General features: G+C 42.5%; 2 protein-coding genes across 6 annotated transcripts in view; one reads left to right on the top strand and one right to left on the bottom strand.

The window, feature by feature from the left end:
• Window positions 1–5,486: 5,486 nt before the first annotated feature.
• mettl21a (methyltransferase 21A, HSPA lysine) lies at window positions 5,487–15,199 on the bottom strand. Of its 3 annotated transcripts, none has more exons than XM_043693300.1 (4): window positions 15,106–15,199; window positions 8,091–8,273; window positions 7,300–7,411; window positions 5,487–6,604 (listed from the first exon to the last, which is right to left on the bottom strand). In XM_043693300.1, the coding sequence occupies exons 2-4, from the start codon at window positions 8,235–8,237 to the stop codon at window positions 6,207–6,209; spliced, it is 657 nt and encodes a 218-aa protein (XP_043549235.1). In that variant the 5' UTR covers window positions 8,238–8,273; window positions 15,106–15,199; the 3' UTR covers window positions 5,487–6,206. The 3 variants fall into 3 exon arrangements, with proteins under 3 accessions (XP_043549235.1, XP_043549232.1, XP_043549233.1); XM_043693297.1 differs by having other exon boundaries at window positions 15,058–15,138; XM_043693298.1 differs by lacking the exon at window positions 15,106–15,199 and adding an exon at window positions 14,955–15,038.
• The window catches only part of ccnyl1 (cyclin Y-like 1), a 67,531-nt gene continuing 62,779 nt past the window's right edge, over window positions 14,136–18,887 (top strand). The window contains exon 1 of one of the 3 annotated variants that reach the window (XM_043693295.1): window positions 14,136–14,807. Coding sequence is in view for 1 of the 3 variants with exons in the window: in XM_043693293.1 (XP_043549228.1) it covers window positions 14,944–15,139 (196 nt within the window). In the remaining 2 variants the exon portion in view is untranslated. Of the gene's footprint in view, window positions 15,140–18,887 lie in introns of all 3 variants that reach the window. The other 2 variants (XM_043693294.1, XM_043693293.1) reach the window with 2 other exon arrangements.

The raw sequence follows: 18,887 nt of genomic DNA, 5'->3' as shown, positions 1-18,887 counted from the left end.
TGTTGTTTTTAGACAAAATGAGGAAAGTTGCAGAACATTGCTATAATCCAATAGTTACTAACACGTAAGTGTTCAAAGTTTGTGCGAAGATTTGTAGCTCGGGTGCTCGTTGTTGTGGTTCTGTTCGCCGAGCTGGATGTTTTTGTGGCAAACGTTTCGTCCCCTGGCTAGGCAACATCATCAGTGCTTGGGAGCCTCCTGCGAAGCGCTTCTTTGATGTTTCCTCCGGTGTTTATAGTGGTCTGTCCCTGCCGCTTCCGGTTGACAACCTCATTGGAGGGCAATGAGGCACATGGAGGGTAGCATGTCTAAAACATCTTTTCTTACTCCCATAGTTGGCATGCCGGGTTCCGGCCAGGGACAACGGATCCCAGGTTTAAACTTTGGGCAGAGAAGGGAGTCTCTTGTTTGGGTGAGCTATTTGAGGGTGAAACGTTGATGTTGTTTAATCAAATAACTCAGAAATATGAATTGTCGAGTAGGGACCTCTTCATTTTCTTTCAGATTAGAGATTTTATCCGAGAGGAGACCATGCTTTTGACTGAGTGTTATGGATCTGATAGGGAAAAGAGGGTGCTTCAGGCTGAGAGCACTCTTTCAGTGAGTACCCTACATCATTTGTTGGGGTGAGGTTCCTCGGGTGACATCGAGCGTCTACATGAGGTCTGGGAGAGAGAGTTAGGAGGTGAGATCACTTCGGAAACATGGGTGGACATTTGTGAGAATGCAAGGATGATTTCAATATGTAATAGGACCCATGTTATGCAGTTAAAGATTCTTCATAGGGCTCATCTGGCCCCAGATCATCTTGCGAAATTTAAGCAGGGAACACCTTCAATGTGCCCCAAATGTAAAATAAATACAAGCACCCTCACTCATTGTCTGTGGTCCTGCCACAGGCTCAGTACATACTAGAACGCTGTGGCAGGAGTAATGGAAAGAGTCATGGGGATCAATGTCAAGGTGGACCTGGTCTCTCTGCTCCTGGGTTTGCTGAATTTACCTCACTCAGATGTACATGGGAAAAAAGCTTATTATTGTGCAAGTAAGAACATTTGATGTGCTGGGTGGCATAAGTTAGTTATGGAACACATTCCTTTCGACTCTCTTACAAATATGGTGCACCAGAAAATGGACAACACTTACAAGATGTGGCAACCCTTTTAGAATGACTTGAAAGCAGATCTGTCCGCTATTTTGATTATGGCTTTTGTCTAGCCGTGATGGTTTGGTCTGATAAACCTAAGGCCATGAGAGGAAGAATTTCGAACAAATGTGGGTTTAATAATTGATGCTCTCAAATGTTGACAGCTATGGTCTTGTTGCATTGAGTGACATTATTTATTTATTGATTGATTTGTAATGTATGTAGTTTTGATTTCTTTTGTAGAGTAGTATGGTAGTTAGTTTATTGTTTATTGTTGTTTTTGATATTATGATGCTACACTTCCATGCTGCTATCACTTTCTAGTTTTGTAAAGAAAGTTTTTCAATAAAAATATTTAAAGAAGAGAATATGATTGCGTTATAGTATTAGAATCCTCTAACTAACATTTCATTCTTATAAATCAATCAATTAGATGAAACCAGACAAGCACAGCAAAAATCCAGTGGAGCGAATAGCAAATATTCCAGCTAGGTAAATAATAGTTAAGTTCTCAGGTTTCTTGTTTAATGTAAGTCTTAATCATGAGTGTCATGCAAGACTCAGAAACAGAATATGTAAATGAATGCTTAGTCCTGCCTTGATTGCTCTGGGATTAAAGTCTGTTTGTACTGGTCCTGCAGCCCAGAGAAGGGATGTTTGAGGCTCTTTGTGGCTGTAACCTTTCATATGTCTGTTGCTTAAATTGTCAGTCACTGTATTCTGCATAAATTGTTCATATGTCTCACAAATTAAAGTGAACAAGGCAGTGAGGCATAATGTGCAGTGCGTTAATTCTTTTATTCTTAATTTCAAGCCCCACTCAAGCCAGTTTTCCATCCAATGACACCATCTATTCTTCCCGTTGCCTTGGAAAAGCAACCAACACCATCAAAAACCTCTCCCACCCTGGTTATACTCTTTCTCACCCTCTTCCGTCAAGCAGAAGATATTAAAGTTTGTACACACGTACAAATAAATTCAAGAACAGCTTCTTCCTTGCTGTTATTAGACCTCTGAATGGACCTCTCACATTTTAAATTTAATATTGATCTCACTGTCTGTGCATCTTCTCTGCAGCTGTATCATTGTATTCTATGCTCTGTTGTTACCCTAATGCACTTTGTACGATATGTTCTGCCTGCACTACACGCAAAACAAAACTTTTCACTTTACCTAGGTACATTTGATAATAATAAACCAAACCACTCCATCACCAGCCCCAGAGTTATGTGAGGTTTTCTTTTCAATACTGAATTTTTCTGGTCCAGTTTTCTGCCCTCCTCTGTTCTCAGGTTTCTGAGTCCTGCTGGGATAGGGGTCCATCAACATCCTACAAACCTCTATCTCACACGGGTCGGTTGTCAACCCACAGGCTACAGCAACACCTTGGTCTAATTCAGTGCTTTTAACAGTGTGAAATGTCTCAGGCTGTTCAAGATGAGTTTAGGGTGCCAAGTCACTGAAGGTGTTAACTAAATTGGTAAAATGTTTGGTCAAAAAGGTAGAATTTAAGGAGGAGTTTAAAAGAGAAGAGGTGGCGTGGTTTATGAGTGAAATTCCAGAGCTTAGTCCGAGACAGCTGAAGGCAGGGCTACCAATGGTGGGTATATACCACTGAAAAGGAAGGACTGTAGGAAAAGGGGTAATCTACCAATCTAAGGAAATAAGGGACGTCATCAATTTGAAAGAGAAGGCAATGTGGCCAGGATCAGTGGAAAACTAGAAGGTTGGGAAAGCTTTATTGGTCAACAGAAAGCCACAAAAAGAGCTATAAAGAAAAGTAAGATAGATTATGAGAATAAACTAGCTCAGAATATAAAGACAGATAGCAAAAGTCTCTATAAATATACAAAATGAAAAAGAGTGGCTAAAGTAAACATTGCTCCTTTAGAGGATGAGAAAGGGATTTAGTCATGGGATATGAGGGATATGGGCTGAGGCATTGAACAGGTATTTTGTGTCGGTCTTCACAGTGGAGGACACTAATAACATGCCAGTAATTGACAAAGAGACGAAGGTAGCTGAGGACCTGGAAATAATCATTATCACGGAAGAGGTACTGTTGGGCAAGCTAATGGAGCTAAGGAAAGACAAGTCTCTTGGCCCTGATGGAATGCATCCCAGGGCACTAAAAGAGATGGTGGGAGAAATAGCAAATAGCAACTTGTGGTAATTTTCCAAAATTCACTGGACTCTGGGGCAGTTCCAGCAGAATGGAAAACAGCAAATGCGATGTCACTATTTTAAAAAGTAGGTGGACAAAAGATGGGGAATTATAGACTGGTTAACTTAACTTCTGTAGTGGGGAAAATGCTTGAGACTATTATCAAGGAAGAAATAGCAAGGCATCTAGATAGAAATTATCCTGTTGGGCAGATGCAGCATGGGTTCATGAAGGGGTAGGTCATGCTTAACTAATTTACTGTCATTCTATGAACTCATTATGAGCACAGTGAACAACTGGGATTTGGTAGATGTGGTGTATCCCAAATTTCTAAAAGGCATTTGACAGAGGGCCATACAAAAGTGCTGTCTAATAAGATAAAGATGTTATGGGCAATGTTATTAGTATGGATAGAGAATTCGTTAACTAACAGGAAGCAAAGAGTGGGAATAAATGAGGGCTATTCTGGCCGGCAATCAGTGACTAGTGGTGTCCCTCAGGGATCAGTGTTGGGACTGCAATTAATCACAATTTACATAGATGATCTGGAGTTGGAGACCATGTGTAGTGTGTCAAAGTTTGCGGATGACACCAAAATGAGTGGTAGAGCAAAGTGTGCAGGGGACTGTGAAACTTTGCAAAGGGTCATAGATAGTTTAGGTGAGTGGGCAAAGGTCTGGCAGATGGAGGACAATGTTAATAAATGTGAAGTCATCCATTTTGGTAGGAATAACAGTAAAAAGGACAATTACACAAATGGCAAAAAAAATGCAGCATGCTGCTGTGCAGAGGGACCTGGGTGTCCTTGTGCATGAATCACAAAAGGTTGGTCTGCAGGTACAACAGGTAATTAAGGCGGCAAATGGAATTTTGTCCTTCGCTGCTAAAGGGATCGAGTTTGAAAGCAGGGAGGTTATGTTGCAGCTGTACAGGATGCTGGTGAGGCCACACCTGGAGTACTGTGTGCAGTTTTGGTCTCCTTACTTGAGAAAGGATGTACTGGCAATGGAGGGTGTGCAGAGGAGGTTCATTAGGTTGATTCCGGAGTTGAGGGGGTTGGCTTATGAGGAGAGACTGAGTCAACTGGGATTATATTCATTGGAAATTAGAAGAATGAAGGGGGTTCTTATAGAAACATGTAAAATTATGACAGGAATAGATAAGAAAGAAGTAGAGAAGATGTTTCCACCGGCAAGTAAAATTAGGACAAAGGGGCATAGCCTCAAAATTAGGGGGAGCTGATTTAGAACCAAATTGAGAAGGAACTTCTTCACCCAGAGGTTTGTGAATTTGTTGAATTCTCTGCCCAGTGGAGTAGTTGAGGCTTCCTCAGTAAATGTTTTTAAAGCTAAGATAGATAACTTTTTTTAAACAATAAAGGAATTAAGGGTTACGGCAAGAGGGCAGGTAAGTAAAGCTGAGGCCACGAAAAGATCAGCCATGATCATATTGAATGGTGGAGCAGGCTCAAAGGGCCAGATGGCCTACTCCTGCTCCTAGTTCTGATATTCATATGTTAAGGAAATGGGGGAATGCACAAAGGGCTAAAATTGGAGGAGGTCAAGGTCAGGACTGATTTGAGCATTTAATGATTAATTATCACAACTGAATTCAATCTGCTCTTTTGTCAGTATAGCTATTATTTCATTACAAATGGGTACTGTAGACAACTTTTCTCCAGTAGTAACCAGCAATACTTCACAACAGTTGCAGAATGCAAACTTTTTCTTAAAGTGAAACACAGGTTAGGGCTTTGTCTGAAATACATATAGTGCATTTATATAGCACCTTTCATCAACTCTGGATATTCAAAAGTGCATTTGGAGTTTGTGAAGTACTTTTGAACTGTCATCACTGATGGAACACAGTAGTCAATTTGCATACAGGCAGGCTACACAAACAGCAGTGTGATAAATTACGAGATAATCTTTGTCATGATGCTGGTTGAATGTTGATGAGGGCAGCAGGAAGAACAGTCCTGTTCTACATCAAAATAGTATTGTGCAAAATAGTCTCTTACAAATGGGGCCTTAGTTTCATATCTCATTTAAATAACAGCACCTCTGACACACCACATTCTTACTCTGAGGTGAGACAGATAACCACTAAGCTGTTCCCTCGTGCAGATGAATATAACATGTAGTTAAATAAAATCCACACAGGTAAATCATCATCTTAAACATAACTATTTCTTTATTAGACTTGCTCACATGGACTTTCTTGAACACAAACGTTGAGACTAAATCTCAGAAGTGTAGTGTCGCTAGCTTTGAACCTAAGAAAGATAGACCAGAATTTTTTTTCCAAATAGCAAAAAGCTGGGAAGAGTTGACAATCAGTGAGACTTAGCGAATCCAAGCAGATAAATCATTTAAGGTAGGGGCACATATTAAAAATAATGCACATATCTGAAGGAATGTTGGCCTTTATCTGAAGATGCTGGTTTACTGAAGAGTAGAAGTGACTTTACAGCTGAGAAGAATGCTGGTCAGGCAAGAGTGCATGTTCCACTTCCAGCATCTGTTCCTCAAAAAGAATAGACCGGCCTTTGAAGGGATAAGTAGATTTGATTAGGTGTGGGCTAGTTGCACAGATGAGATTTGTATTGCCCTGAGTAAAGAAGATGATCTAATTTGGATGATTAAAAAAGGATTTGATAGGTAGATAGAGAGAAACCACTGGTGAGCAAGACTAGAACAAGAGGATATAAGTCTAAAGCTAGAGCTAGACCATTCAAGGGTAATTTCAAAAAGCACTTCTTCACACAAGAAGCCAGTGGAAGTACAGAACTCTCTTTCTCAAACACTGCTGAGGTTTGGTGAGTGGCGGGAGGGAACTCAAACTTTCAGAATGAACGTCTTCCTATGTGGATCTAAAACAGTGGCTAGATTCCGGTTAAAGATCTTCCTTTGCCATTCTTTTCTGTGCCTTGTAAACATGAACATCCTTCTCAGTGTCGTAGTGGACTTTCTCCACCACAAAGCGACTCCCAAGCTTCTGCAGGAAGTTCTGGTCTCGCTCGTAACGGATGCGGCAGGACAGCAGGATCGTAGTCTGCTCGGAGCTGAGATATTCTAAAGTCTCCAGCAGGGCCGGGAATGCCTCCTCCAGGTAAACCACGTCCGCCCCCAGGACCACATCATAGCTGCCCGGGTCGAACTGGTCTAGGTTCACCCCCCAATTCAGCTCCCTGGCCCGTGCCTTGGCCCGCAGGTCAGGAGGGATGTTTTCTTGGAGATTAGACTCAAGGAACTGTAATGCCACCTCCCTGTCAGTGACAGTTACATCAGCACCTATTTTAAGAGAAACAAAAATTGTCTTCAAGGATATCTGCTCATTTTCAGGTGAAAAAACCCCATTTCTTTTCCTTCCACCCACCACTAGCTTGCTGCTATTTAATATCTTTACTCTAACCAAACACCCACTCATTATTACGGGAGGAGACAGGAGATGGGGCAAGGTGACAAGGGGAAAATGACTGATGGCTCAATTAAAAGGTATGGAGAAAATGACAATTCAGCACGGTACTGATTGACTGCCAGAGACTTCAGTATCCTAGCCAATGCTCAGCACCCAGCCTATATCACTGAAACAGATTGATCCTTATGTTTCTGGCTATGAACAAATTGGTTGTAGGGTTTCCTACACAGCAACAGTTAATGCACCCAACAGTTACTTCATTGATTCTAAAGCAATTTGGAAGATCCTGAGATCATCAGAGGCACTGGAGAAATGTTAATCTTTATAGCTCATTATTGCCTAGCAAGCTGTCAGGCTGCACATTGGCTCAGGCCAGAAATTTCCTACTTGCTACATAATCATTTCAACTTAAAGACAACTTAAGAACAATAACCATTTGCTCACTGCAATTCCTCACTGCAGAACAGAGTTAACAGTCTACATGTGCATGCAATCTTCATGTAATAACGAGAGTGCCACGTGGTTTCAGTCACACGGGGATAACAAACAACAGTAACCCACTACCTACCTAGCAATGCTGCAACTATTCCAACTAATCCGGTACCCGCTCCCAGTTCTATCACAGTTCGGTCTTGTAGCTGGATTGTTCCCAGTTCAAGATATGTGCAAAGTACAATGGCCTGAAACATATAAGAAAAGACCTCTCTTAGCCTCAATTAATTTTGTCAATTAAAAATAAAAAATGCTGGAAATACCCAACAGATCAGGCACCACCTATGGTGAGATGATGCTGCATGACAGACTAAGTTTTCCTGAATTTCTGTTTTTTGTTATTTCTGTTATGAATACTTGGAGGTAGTTTTCATTCATGTTCTTCACTATTTCATGTTGAGCCTCAATTTTATACGTATTTTAAAGTTTTTACCCTTTCTCTTACACTTTCTTCTTATTGCGGTCTTATTTTTTTTCCCACCAGTACATTTCGCCTCCCCTCCATCACTGGTTAAAGATCAGAGATGGCCCATTTAAAATAGCAATGAGGCAAAACATTTCCTCTGTGAGGCCTTAGGACTCTCTTCTTGCAAAGACAGTGGAAGCAGAGTCCTTGAAGGTTTTTAAGGCAGAAGTAGATAGATTCTTGCTAAACAAGGGGAAGAAATGTTATGGGGGGTAGGGGGGAGTAGGGATTTGAGGTGCAAACAGATCAGCCATGATCTTATTGAGTGGTATACCAAGCTCAAGGTGCATGATCTATTCCTGCTTTGTATGCTTATAAAATAATCTGCCAAATGGGATACTAAACCAGGTTTCCCTGGTTGTGGTCTTTATCAATATGCGAAGTACTAGTCTGATACTTACTGCATCCCACACCACAGCTGCTACACCAAGCTGGTTCCAGTTCTGTCGGATCACTATGTCTCGCTTGGCATAGTGAAAGGTTGCTGATGGCTCATGGAACTTCCGGAGGCCAGGAATCATGGCACCATCATACGGCAGCAAAGCCATTATGTTCCAGCCCAGAATTTCATGCACACTGTAAAACTAAAAAAGAAAGACAAGCATTTATGCAGGGTCTTTCACTGCACCAGGGTGCCCTAAAGTATTTCATTGTCACTCGCGTGGATGAGGGCAGCTCCAACAACATGTAAAGTCGACACCGTGCAGGACAAAGCAGCTCGCCTGATTGGCATCCCATCCACCAACCTTTACATGCCAAATTTCGTTGGACAGCACCTTCGGAACCCGCTACCTCTCCCACTTGGAAGGACAAGGACAGCAGATACACGGGAATATCAATTCCTGCAAGTTCCCTTCCCAATCTCATATCATGTTGACTTGGAAATTTATTACCGTTCCTTCAGTGTCAATGGGTTGTGGGACTCCCTCCCTAACATCACTGTGGGTGTAACTACACTTGAGAACTGCAGCAGTTCAAAATGGAGGCATCCTGTCACAATCTCATGGGCAACAGCAATGCCCATATCCATGAATTATCATTCAAAAATCACACTAGAATATTTTCGACGTGCAGTCACCATTATAATTTCAAAAACACTGTGGTTAATTTGCACGTAACAAGCCAGCACAAAGAGCAAAATGACAGTGACCACCTTATCTGCTTTTATAATGGAGGGGAACTCCCTCACCTTGGAGGGGAGACAAGGCTTGGCTTAATGTCTCCTTCAAGAGACAGCACATTGGACAGTACAGCACTTGTGCTGATTCAGGGGCTGCTTTGGGATCCCTGAAGCTTTAGATTGTCACAAATACAGATTAAACCAGAAAATAAAGTAACAATTTTGAAACTAAAAACTAAAATATTCAGCAGGTCTGACTGAACCTGTGGAGAGGGAAAGAGAGTTAATGTTGCAGGTTGATGACTTTTCAAGAAAAGTACTGATATATATGCTCTATAATTAACCGTGTCTTACACTGTTTAGAAATGAAGGCATGTTGACGGATTTTACTTTTCTGCAATTTCTATAATTAATTCTTCCACAATTACACTATCAGTTTTGTAGATAGTGCCTCCTCCCCAACTGTAAACTTGCTGTAACATATTTCCTATCACAGATTGTCAATAACAGCCCTTTCACTATAACACAACATACGGTCTGTTTCACTGAAAGGCCACAAGAGTTTTGTTGATAGACAGAATAAATAGCAGAACACAGCAAAATAATGCAATTGGTTACAACAGGATAAAACCATCCAGTAGCAACAGTCTCCACTTTGCCACGCTTTGCTCCTTCTCTCGCCATCCGTTGTGACTATTTTTACACCCTTTGTTCCGACATGGAGTTTGACGCAGCTCTGCAGTGAGTGGTTGGGGGCCAAAAGAAAAGGGAAGGCCAGGCAGCTGCTGAAGAAGGAGGGAGGGAGTTTACCAACTGCCTTCTTCCTCTTTACTTATGGGGAACAAATCCAACCATGTCACTGGGATGAGGCTTTGTCTTGCTGTTAGCTCACATTGATAGTCTCCCTTTCTATTTAGGGGAAGTGGTAGTGCAGTAGTAATGTTATTATTAAGGTCGAGAGGGTTCAGAGGACATATACCGGGGTGTTGCCAGGTAGGGAAGGTTTGAGTTATAAAGAAAGGCTGCGATTTTTTTTCACTGGAGCATAGAAGGTTGGCAGGCGACCTGACAGAGATTTATAAAATAATGAATGATGTAGATAGAGTTAATGGTAGGTGTCTTTTCCCTAATATGGGGGATTTCAAAACTATGGGGGGCATATTTTTCAGGTGAGAGAAGAGAGATTTAAAAAAGATGTGAGAGGCAATGTTCTTACACAGAGGGTGGCTCGTGTGGAATGAACTTCCCGAGGAAGTGGTGGATGCAGGTTACAGTTACACTGTTTAAAAGACACTTGGATAAGGACATGAATAAGAAAGGTTTGGAGAGATATGGGCCAGGAGCAGGCAGGTGGGACTAGTTTAGTTTGGGATTATGGTCGGCATGGAACGGTTGGACTGAAGGGTCTGTATCCATGCTGAATGACTTTATGGGCTGGCAAATGGGACTAGATTAGGTTAGGATAGCTGGTCGGCATGGACGGGTTGGACTGAAGGGGCTGTTTCCCTGCTGTACATCTCCGTGACTCTATGACTAGCAATCCAGAGACCCAGGCTAATGCTCTGGCACCATGGGTACAAATCCAGTCATGACAAATGGTGAAATTTGAATCAGCAAAAACAAAAATTAAAAGCTTAATTGTAACCATTGTTAACTGCTGTAAAAGAAAGTTCTAATCTACTTCACCAATTTAGGGAAGGAGATCTGCTGCCCTAACCTGATCTGGTCTACATATGGCTCTAGACCAACAACAATGTGGTTGATTCTGAATTACTCACTGAAAAGGTCTTAGCTCGCCACTTAGTTTAGGGGCCAGTTATGGATGGATAATAAATGCTAGCCAAGCTTCGAAAGCATAAATTGCACAAACGCATTTTAAAAATCTCCTACGCAATTTATATTTCGTCGTCTTTAAAATTCTTACTACCTGCATGCTCCTCCTCCCCTTCCACTTTCTCCCACAACACCAGACATTTAAGGGTATATTTACAAAAACAGTCAATACAGCACCTTTCATGATCTCAAGACATTACGAAGCATTTACATGCCAATTATGTTCTCCTATGACACAACAATATACTAATTACTCATTTTTGGAGATGTGTTTATAGAAAATTTAAGATTCTTTTGGGAGGGAGAACAGAATTCCTTTTGAAGTTGTGGATTCCGTGTCCATTTGCCGGCTGAATACATTGATTAGATTAGATTCGATTCCCTACAGTGTGGAAACAGGCCCTTCGGCCCAACCAGTCCACACCAACCCTCCGAAGGGTAACCTACCCAGACCCATTTCCCCTCTGACTAATGCACCTAACACTGGCCAACTCACTTGACTTGACTTGCACATCTTTGGACTGTGGGAGGAAACCGGAGAACCTGGAGGAAACCCACGCAGACACAGGGAGAATGTGCAAATTCCACACAGAGATTCGCCCGAGGCTAGAATCGAACCTGGGACCCTGGCACTGTGAGGCAGCAGTGCTAACCACTGTGCCAGTGTGCCGCCCATTGCATGGTTCTGTTTGTGGATAAACTAATATTTGGCTGTTCCATTAAAATATTTTAAAATATTGTCTCCTCTGATGTTTTTGAGCTTTCACCAACATTATATCAATGTACCAACATTATACCAACACCTCTGGCCAGCCTCCTAATACTAATCTCCATAAACTGAAGGTCATCTAAAACACTGCTGCTCATGTTTTTCCTGCACCAAATCCTATTTCACCCCATCACCATTGTGCTTGCTGACCTACTTTGATTCATATACCTGCATCAGCTTGAATTTCAAATCCCTTTTCAGCTTAACCCTTCTCCTCTCTCCCTAACCTACTCTAGCCTGCAATCCTCCAAGATCTCTGTGCTGTCATAATTGCACCTGTCCTAAGTTCTGCCTGTTGCACACCTCTGATTTTAATTGTTACACCAATGATAGCCATGCCTTTGGCTGCTTACTCTGGAATTCCCTGACTAAACGTCATGGTTTTCCTGTCTCCCTCTCTCCTTCAAAACTACTTTACTCATTAGTAAAGCTTATATTCAGTTGTCCTCATATCACATCAGGTGATTCAGCATTAAATGTTGCTTGATAATGCTCTTGGGAAATGTCATGTTTAATTTACTAAGGTAAAGACATTTTATAAATGCAAGCAATTGTTGTTATAATAGAGGAAGTGTAGCAGCCAATTTCCGCACAGCAAGTTCTAACAAACAATAATGTGATAACTAACTGGTTGTGTTTTTGTTATGCTGATTGAGGGATAAGTATTGGCCAAGACCCTAGGGAGAACTCCCAGTTCATCTTCCAAACAGTGGCACAGGATCTCTTGTATCCACAAGAGAGCAAAGGAAGCAGCCTTGGTCCCATCTGATAAGTTACACAACAAGACCTAACATACGCTTATGTGGCTCAGTGTCAAACTTTGTCTTGTGATGTATCTGTGAAGTGCCTTGGGACATCTTATTATTGTAAAGATGCTAAGTAAAGACAAGTTGTTGAAAAATGGCTCCTCCTATATATTTCTGAACAGGCCTCTGGAGTGAAACCTAAAACCACAATCTGTCAAAACAAAATGTTCCACCATGTCATGGATGAGGAGGGTGTGAGTTAAAGCTCACACCTTACCCTGCTCCTTGGGTGAGATGTTGTACAGTACCAGAAAACCAAACTAAAATTGAGCTATATGTGGAAACAAAACAAAGCCTCCTCAAACAACAGACTGAAAACCAGACAGACAACAACTCTTCACTCAAAGACCCTTCAACCATGTAAGTAAAGACAAGCTAAGGCAAGGGTAGAATTTCGAGTATTTTAGGAGTGGGGCAGGGGGATTCTTTCTGGGCAAAAGCGAGGATTGTAGATGCTGGAGATCAGAGTCAAGATCAGAGTGGTGCTAGAAAAGCACAGCAAGTCAGGCAGTGTCTAAGAAGCAGGAAAATTGACATTTCGGGCAAAAGCCCTTCATCAGGAAGGGCTTTTTCTGGCCATAAAGTACTTTGGGACAGCCTGAAGTTGTGAAAAGCACATTACAAATGCAATTTCTTTCTATGATAAATCAACTCTGCATTTATAGTTTTGCATACCCAAAAATTCTTCAACATGAATTAAGGAACTGGTCTCCAGTCCTGAATTTGAGTAAGAATACATGATAACATCCATAGTGCCTCAATAATTCCTTTGCTGGTTCATCTTAATGAATAGTAGGTTTGCTATATCTGGCTGCTCCAGCCTTCCCCTCTCCCAACAAACTCGCTATCTTCCTCTGACACAACTATTTATTGAGTTTTCCCTTTAAAGATGCAATAGATTGTGGCTCAACTTCTTTCTGTTGCAAAGTATTTCTCATTCCAATAATGCTTTACACTAAAATGAAACCATATCTCTCCCCATCCCCTTCCTGGAAATGTAAAAAACCTTTTTCAGTATGGTTAGCTACAATTTGTTACCTTTTACATTTTTTTTAGTTTTGTGCACAACTTTATCAGAGGAAAATATCTATTAATTTTATCTGTCTCCAGGCTTAACATCCTCCATAAGTACTGTTTCTTCAGTTCTCTGCCAAGTTAATAATTCCTGATGAAGGGCTTATGCCCAAAATGCTGATTCTCCTGCTCCTCGGATGCTGTGCTTTTCCAGCATCAGACTCTCGACTCTCTGCCAAGTTAAGTTTGTTTTATCTTACCTCACAGAACTTTGCCTTTTACAAAACCAACATCCTTACCTTTGACTACACATCATCCTTTACATTCTAACATTATCACAATTGCTATTTCCCAATTGTTCTCCTACTCTCATATCAGTTCTCTTGACTGAACTTAATTTCCGAAAGCTAATTCAAGTAATGCTTCTTTTCTTGCTAGGCAAGAGACATCATATTCAAGGAAGCAGCCTTGAAGTTGCTAAGCAATGGGGGCTAGGACCACTTCATTAATAAAGATGGCAGTGGCAGAACAGGATGATTTGATATTACTCATGATAAGAATGAAGCTTCTACAGGTGATGCCATGGATCACACTCCTCATTGCTATCCAGCATATTGCACATCAAGTAAGGAGTGAACCAAATTCAACCATGAAGGCCCTGATGTTGAACAGCTTCAGCGTTAAAACACAAATGAGTAGTCACATGATTGTGATACCAGTGCTTGTGGAATTGTTCATGATGAAGGAGTCAGTGGGTTTGGAAGAGGATGCAGGATTTTCAATTAAATAGCAGAGATAATGGACTGAAAACTTAAAAGGGTAAAAATATGTAGATACTAGACATTATTTTTGAATGTACTGTTTTAAGTTTATATTTATATTACAGAAAAAAAGCAGAAGCCATCACATGGGAGCAGATGGAAACTATTTTCTAACTTTCCCCATCCGTAGGTTAAGCCCACAATATGAAGATCAAATAGGTTTCATGGCAGTGCCTTGGGATAAACAAAGTGCAAGGTTCATTTGGAGATCAGAAAACATTAACAAGTCCAATTCAATGCACATTTCACAACTGCAAGATGTCCCCACCCAACTCAATCATGCCAGGCTTTCCTGTACAAGAGTGTGTGTGTGTATGTCTGAGTCATGAACAGCTGTCTATGACACTTTGAAATTTCGCCAAGAAAAAGTGGGCGGACTTAAATGGGAGGGGGAAGCGCCTTTAATTCATAATGAGGGCAGGTGATTGACATCGTTTCCGACCAATGGGGGTTGCGCGCTGATGATTGATGCCCGGTACACCCAATGCGGAGGGAGCGGTTGGTGAGCGATCGGCTTGACGGTGCCCAATCAGGAGAGGGGTGGGGCTACCGCTGGGCGGGTCCTGTTGCCATGCCGGAGTCCGGGGTCCAGGCGCGGCGCAAAATGGCGGAGAAATTCCGCGCGGCCGAATGAAGCCAAGGCCGCGAGGGCTGAGCAGAGGATCCGTCGGCATCCAGGTTCTGTCGGGAGGGGCTGCCGTTCATCAGAGGAGGAGAACGAAGATCCCCTTCCTCACCTGAGAGGCGGCGACGGGGTAAAAGCGTAAGCGCTTCCCCCCCCTCCTCCTTTCCCTTCCCTCTCTGAAGGAAAACCCGCTCTTAGGCCGTAGGAGTCCGGGGTGGAGGAGGAGGGGGGGTGTGAGCTAAAAGTTTCACTCATTTTCAGAGACGATGGGAAACACCTTGTCCTGTTGCGTGTCCCCGGGGGCAAGCCCCACGCTGTCAGGCCGCGGCGGGCTCCGGGGCCAGGAGCAGCGGCAGCAGCAGGAGCGGATCGACGCTTACCGAGTGGAGGCGGAGCTCCGGGAACCCGAGCCCAGCCCCGGAACCAACCTGCAGCACATCAGTGACAGGGAAGCGCCGGAAGGTGAGAGCGGCGACACCGCGCGGCTGGTGGGAGGAGAGAGGCGGTAGCTCTGGTGATGTCACAGACACTGCCTGAGTTGTTGGAAGTTGGTGCAAGGTTGAAGCAGGCAACTTCACTGAAGGATTATTGTATAGACTGGACTATTGGCAGCTGCCTCTTCATCCCAGCAGAAAATCACACTTACTTATATTTTTGAAAATCACACAACACCAGGTTATAGTCCAACCGGTTTAATTGGAAGCACACTAGCTTTCGGAGCGATGCTCCTTCATCAGGTGATTGTGGAGGGCTCAATCCTAACAGGATTTATAGCAAAAATTTACACTGATGTAACTGAAACTATACATTGAAAAATTGATTGTCTGTTAAGCCTTTCATCTGTTAGAATACAGTGATAGTTTCACTTCTTTCCAGTGTAAATCACAAAACCCTTTTTTTAAAAGTTGCAGTCTCGGGTTAGCTGTTAACAACGGTGATAGCTAGACAATATGTTGAAGGTGTTAGCCCCCTGTGTTCTCTGTCTATGACCTGATGTTTAGATTGATTCTAATCTAAAAAGTGAGATAAAAGTTTTACATAAATTCATGCAGTTTTTGAGCTCAGTTCTACATGAATGCATGCAGTTTTTGAACAAAGTACAATGTAATACTGCAAGTACAAATTCACCCGACAAAATATGTGCGCATGTGGGTCTTTGTCTGTCTGGGGTGGGGGTTGTGAGTGTGAGAAAGTGTGTGTGTAGTGAGTGCAGAGTGTCTTAAGTCTGTGAGGGGGTGCATGTGGGAGTGTGTGTGTCTATAAGGGTGTGTGTGGGTGTCTGTGTTCATGTCAGTGCTTATTGAGAGTGTGTGTGTGTGTGTAGTGCAATGGTGATCACCTGTAATGTGACATGAACCCAAGGCCCCGGTTGAGGTCCTCCCTATGGGTACCGAACTTAGCTATCAGTCTCTGCTCAGCCACTTTTCTCTGCTGCCTGTCCCGAAGTCTACCTTGGAGGATGGTCACCCAAAGGCCCGAGGCTGAATGTCCTGGACCACTGAAATGTTCCCCCACTGGGAGGGAACCCTCCTGTCTGTTGATTGTTGTGCGGTGCTCATTCATCCATTGTCGTAGCCTTTGCTCGGTTTCCCCAATGTACCATGCCTCCGGGCCTCCATGCCTGCAACGTATAAGATAGACAACGTTGGCTGAGTCACATGAGTACCTGCCATGTACAAGTTGTGAGTGTTCCCACGTGTAATAGTGGTATATATGTCCACAATCTGACACTTATATTTGGTACCTAAAAGAGCTTAGGTATTATCTCATCATTTCTGAGCATTTCCTTCCTGTTACCATTTCTGCATGCCCACCTGGAATCTGAGATGTGCAGCATGGAGACAGACCTTTCGGTCCAACTCGTTCATGCTGACCAGATATTCTGAATTAACCTAGTTCTATTTGCCAGCATTTGACCCAAACCTTTGCTATTCATGTACCTATACAGATGCCTTTTAAATGTTGTAATTGTACCAACATCCTCCACTTCCTCTGGCAGCTCATTCCATACATGCACCACTCTCTGCGTGAATGGGTATTGCAGGAACGTAGTCATTAAGAAGTCTCTTATCTGGCTCTTTGTGATCCAGGAAGGTTGTGTCTTTTAAGCTGCTAAGAGTGTGCCATTGCTGAGCCCTGATTCTGCACCTTATTCAGGTGTGCTTTCCAGTATTTTTCTGAATGAATTTCTTGGAATTCCCTCCCCAAGAGTATTGCGTGTCCACCTACAGCACCTGGACAGCATGTGTTCAAGAAGGCAGCTTTGTAAGGGCAGGCAATAACTGCTGGCCAGGGACACCCATGGCTCACAAGTGAATAAAAAAAGATCTGTGACCACATGACTAAGATCTCCCGTTGGACCATACCACACTGAGTGCATGTCTCTGTACATGTAAACTTGTCATTAAGGCAGCATTTGATTGAATATCGTATCAAGGAGGTCTTGCAGAAGTGGATTCTTTTGGAATCTTGGGGACAGTCAGTGCTGCTTGATGTTGTACTTGGCACAAAGGAAGATCGTTGTTGAAAATCAATCATGTCTGTCTCAGGACATGACTGGAGATTCTCACATAGTGTCTTTGACCCAGCTATCTTCATCTGCACATCAATGCCCTTAAAGCAAATGGTTAGACTTGGGGATTTTGCTATTGATTGCACAATATTCAGTATAATTTATGACTCCTCAGATACCAAAGCATTCTGTATCCAGATGCCACAAGATCTGGATGAAATTGGGTCTTGGGCTGATAAGCGGTATGCAAAACTTACATCACAGAAGTGCCAGGTAAAGGCCATCTCCAAAAAAAGGAACCTAATTATTGCTCCTTGATGTTCAGTGGCTATTGGTGAATCCTCCACTCTGAGCATCCTAGATGTTAGCAATAACCAGAAATTGAGTTTGACCAGCCATACAAATTCTGTGGCTAAAGGAGCAGGTCAGAGGCTAGGCTCTAGTGTTGGTTTAAAATCACATGTCAGTATCTGTTACATGAATCCTGAAGAAGGGCTTATGCCCGAAACGTCGATTCTCCTGTTCCTTGGATGCTGCCTGACCTGCTGCGCTTTTCCAGCAACACATTTTCAGACATGAATCGAATACACAGGGACAGGAAAGCGAATTTGTTTTGCTGTCCTTTCTTTGTTCTGGGTAAGGTCAGGACTGAGTTTATCTGTGACATTGGTGACTCCCAAAGGCTCTAATAGAATGTTGTTAAGCACTAATATGACTCGCATGAAGATGGGTCACTGGACGGAAGATACCAGAGTTTGGCTGATGTCCATCAGGCTCTACACCCAACTTGAATTAATAGATTCAGGACATAAGGGAAGAAATTTGAATGGCAAATTTGCCTTCAAATAAGAACCTGGTGAATGGTAATGTGTTGTATCTATAGGTGAAAAGTTATCGCAAACTATCTCAGTGATTAGAGTGCATTCTGGTCCATAGAAAGCTTGTATTCGGGGTTTCTGCTTTCTTTAACTCTTTTCACTCTTAAGATTGAGCACGTATGTGATCCATGAATTTTAGCCTGATTGGTGTGTAAGTATACACAACACACAACTTTAAATGACCCTCTCCGTAGGGATATTATTGTGGTATGATTTGCTATTTCTTCCAATGTCAGCAAATTTCAATGATGCATGATTTGAATTCCTGCAAGACAATTATTAGAAGCAGTTGTGTGTGTGTGTGTGTGTGTGTGTGTGTGTGTGTCATAAATAGCCTGACAGTGAATTGTTGTCAACATCGTATTTTTGTAGCATCTTGCAGGATATACTGATGGCAATGTGCTCTTAGCAGCACTTGGTTAATGTTCGTAATCCTAGTTCTTTGTTAAAACAAATGTCTTGCATTACTGTAGTACCTTTTACAATCTCAAGATGTCCCAAAGCATTTCTGCCAGCGGAGTGCTTTTAAAAGTTGCGACTGATGTAATGTAGGAAATGCGACAGATAATTTGTTTATAGGACCCTGCTATATGCAAAATTGTGACAGTCACCAGATAATCTGAGTTTGGAGATAGGTGAGGAATAAATGTTAAACCAGATACTAGTGAATACTTTGAGGAGAAAGTGAGGTCTGCAGATGCTGGAGATCAGAGCTGGAAATGTGTTGCTGGAAAAGCGCAGCAGGGATGGCAGCATCCAGGGAACAGGAGAATCGACGTTTCGGGCATAAGCCCTTCTTCAGGAATGTGAATACTCCCCT

This window comes from Chiloscyllium plagiosum, chromosome 7 (genome assembly GCF_004010195.1).
Source record: "Chiloscyllium plagiosum isolate BGI_BamShark_2017 chromosome 7, ASM401019v2, whole genome shotgun sequence".
In the NCBI taxonomy this organism is placed as follows: domain Eukaryota; kingdom Metazoa; phylum Chordata; class Chondrichthyes; order Orectolobiformes; family Hemiscylliidae; genus Chiloscyllium; species Chiloscyllium plagiosum.
This window is presented reverse-complemented; position numbering and strand designations above follow the sequence as displayed.

Excerpts from the sequence above, each read along its gene's own strand:
- mettl21a (XM_043693300.1), bottom strand. The coding sequence starts at position 8,237 with ATGGCTTTGCTGCCGTATGATGGTGCCATGATTCCTGGCCTCCGGAAG. Across the intron at positions 7,412-8,090 it reads CAGCTGTGGTGTGGGATGCA|GCCATTGTACTTTGCACATA; the intron begins GTAAGTATCAGA and ends TATATGTTTCAG. Across the intron at positions 6,605-7,299 it reads AATAGTTGCAGCATTGCTAG|GTGCTGATGTAACTGTCACT; the intron begins GTAGGTAGTGGG and ends CTCTTAAAATAG.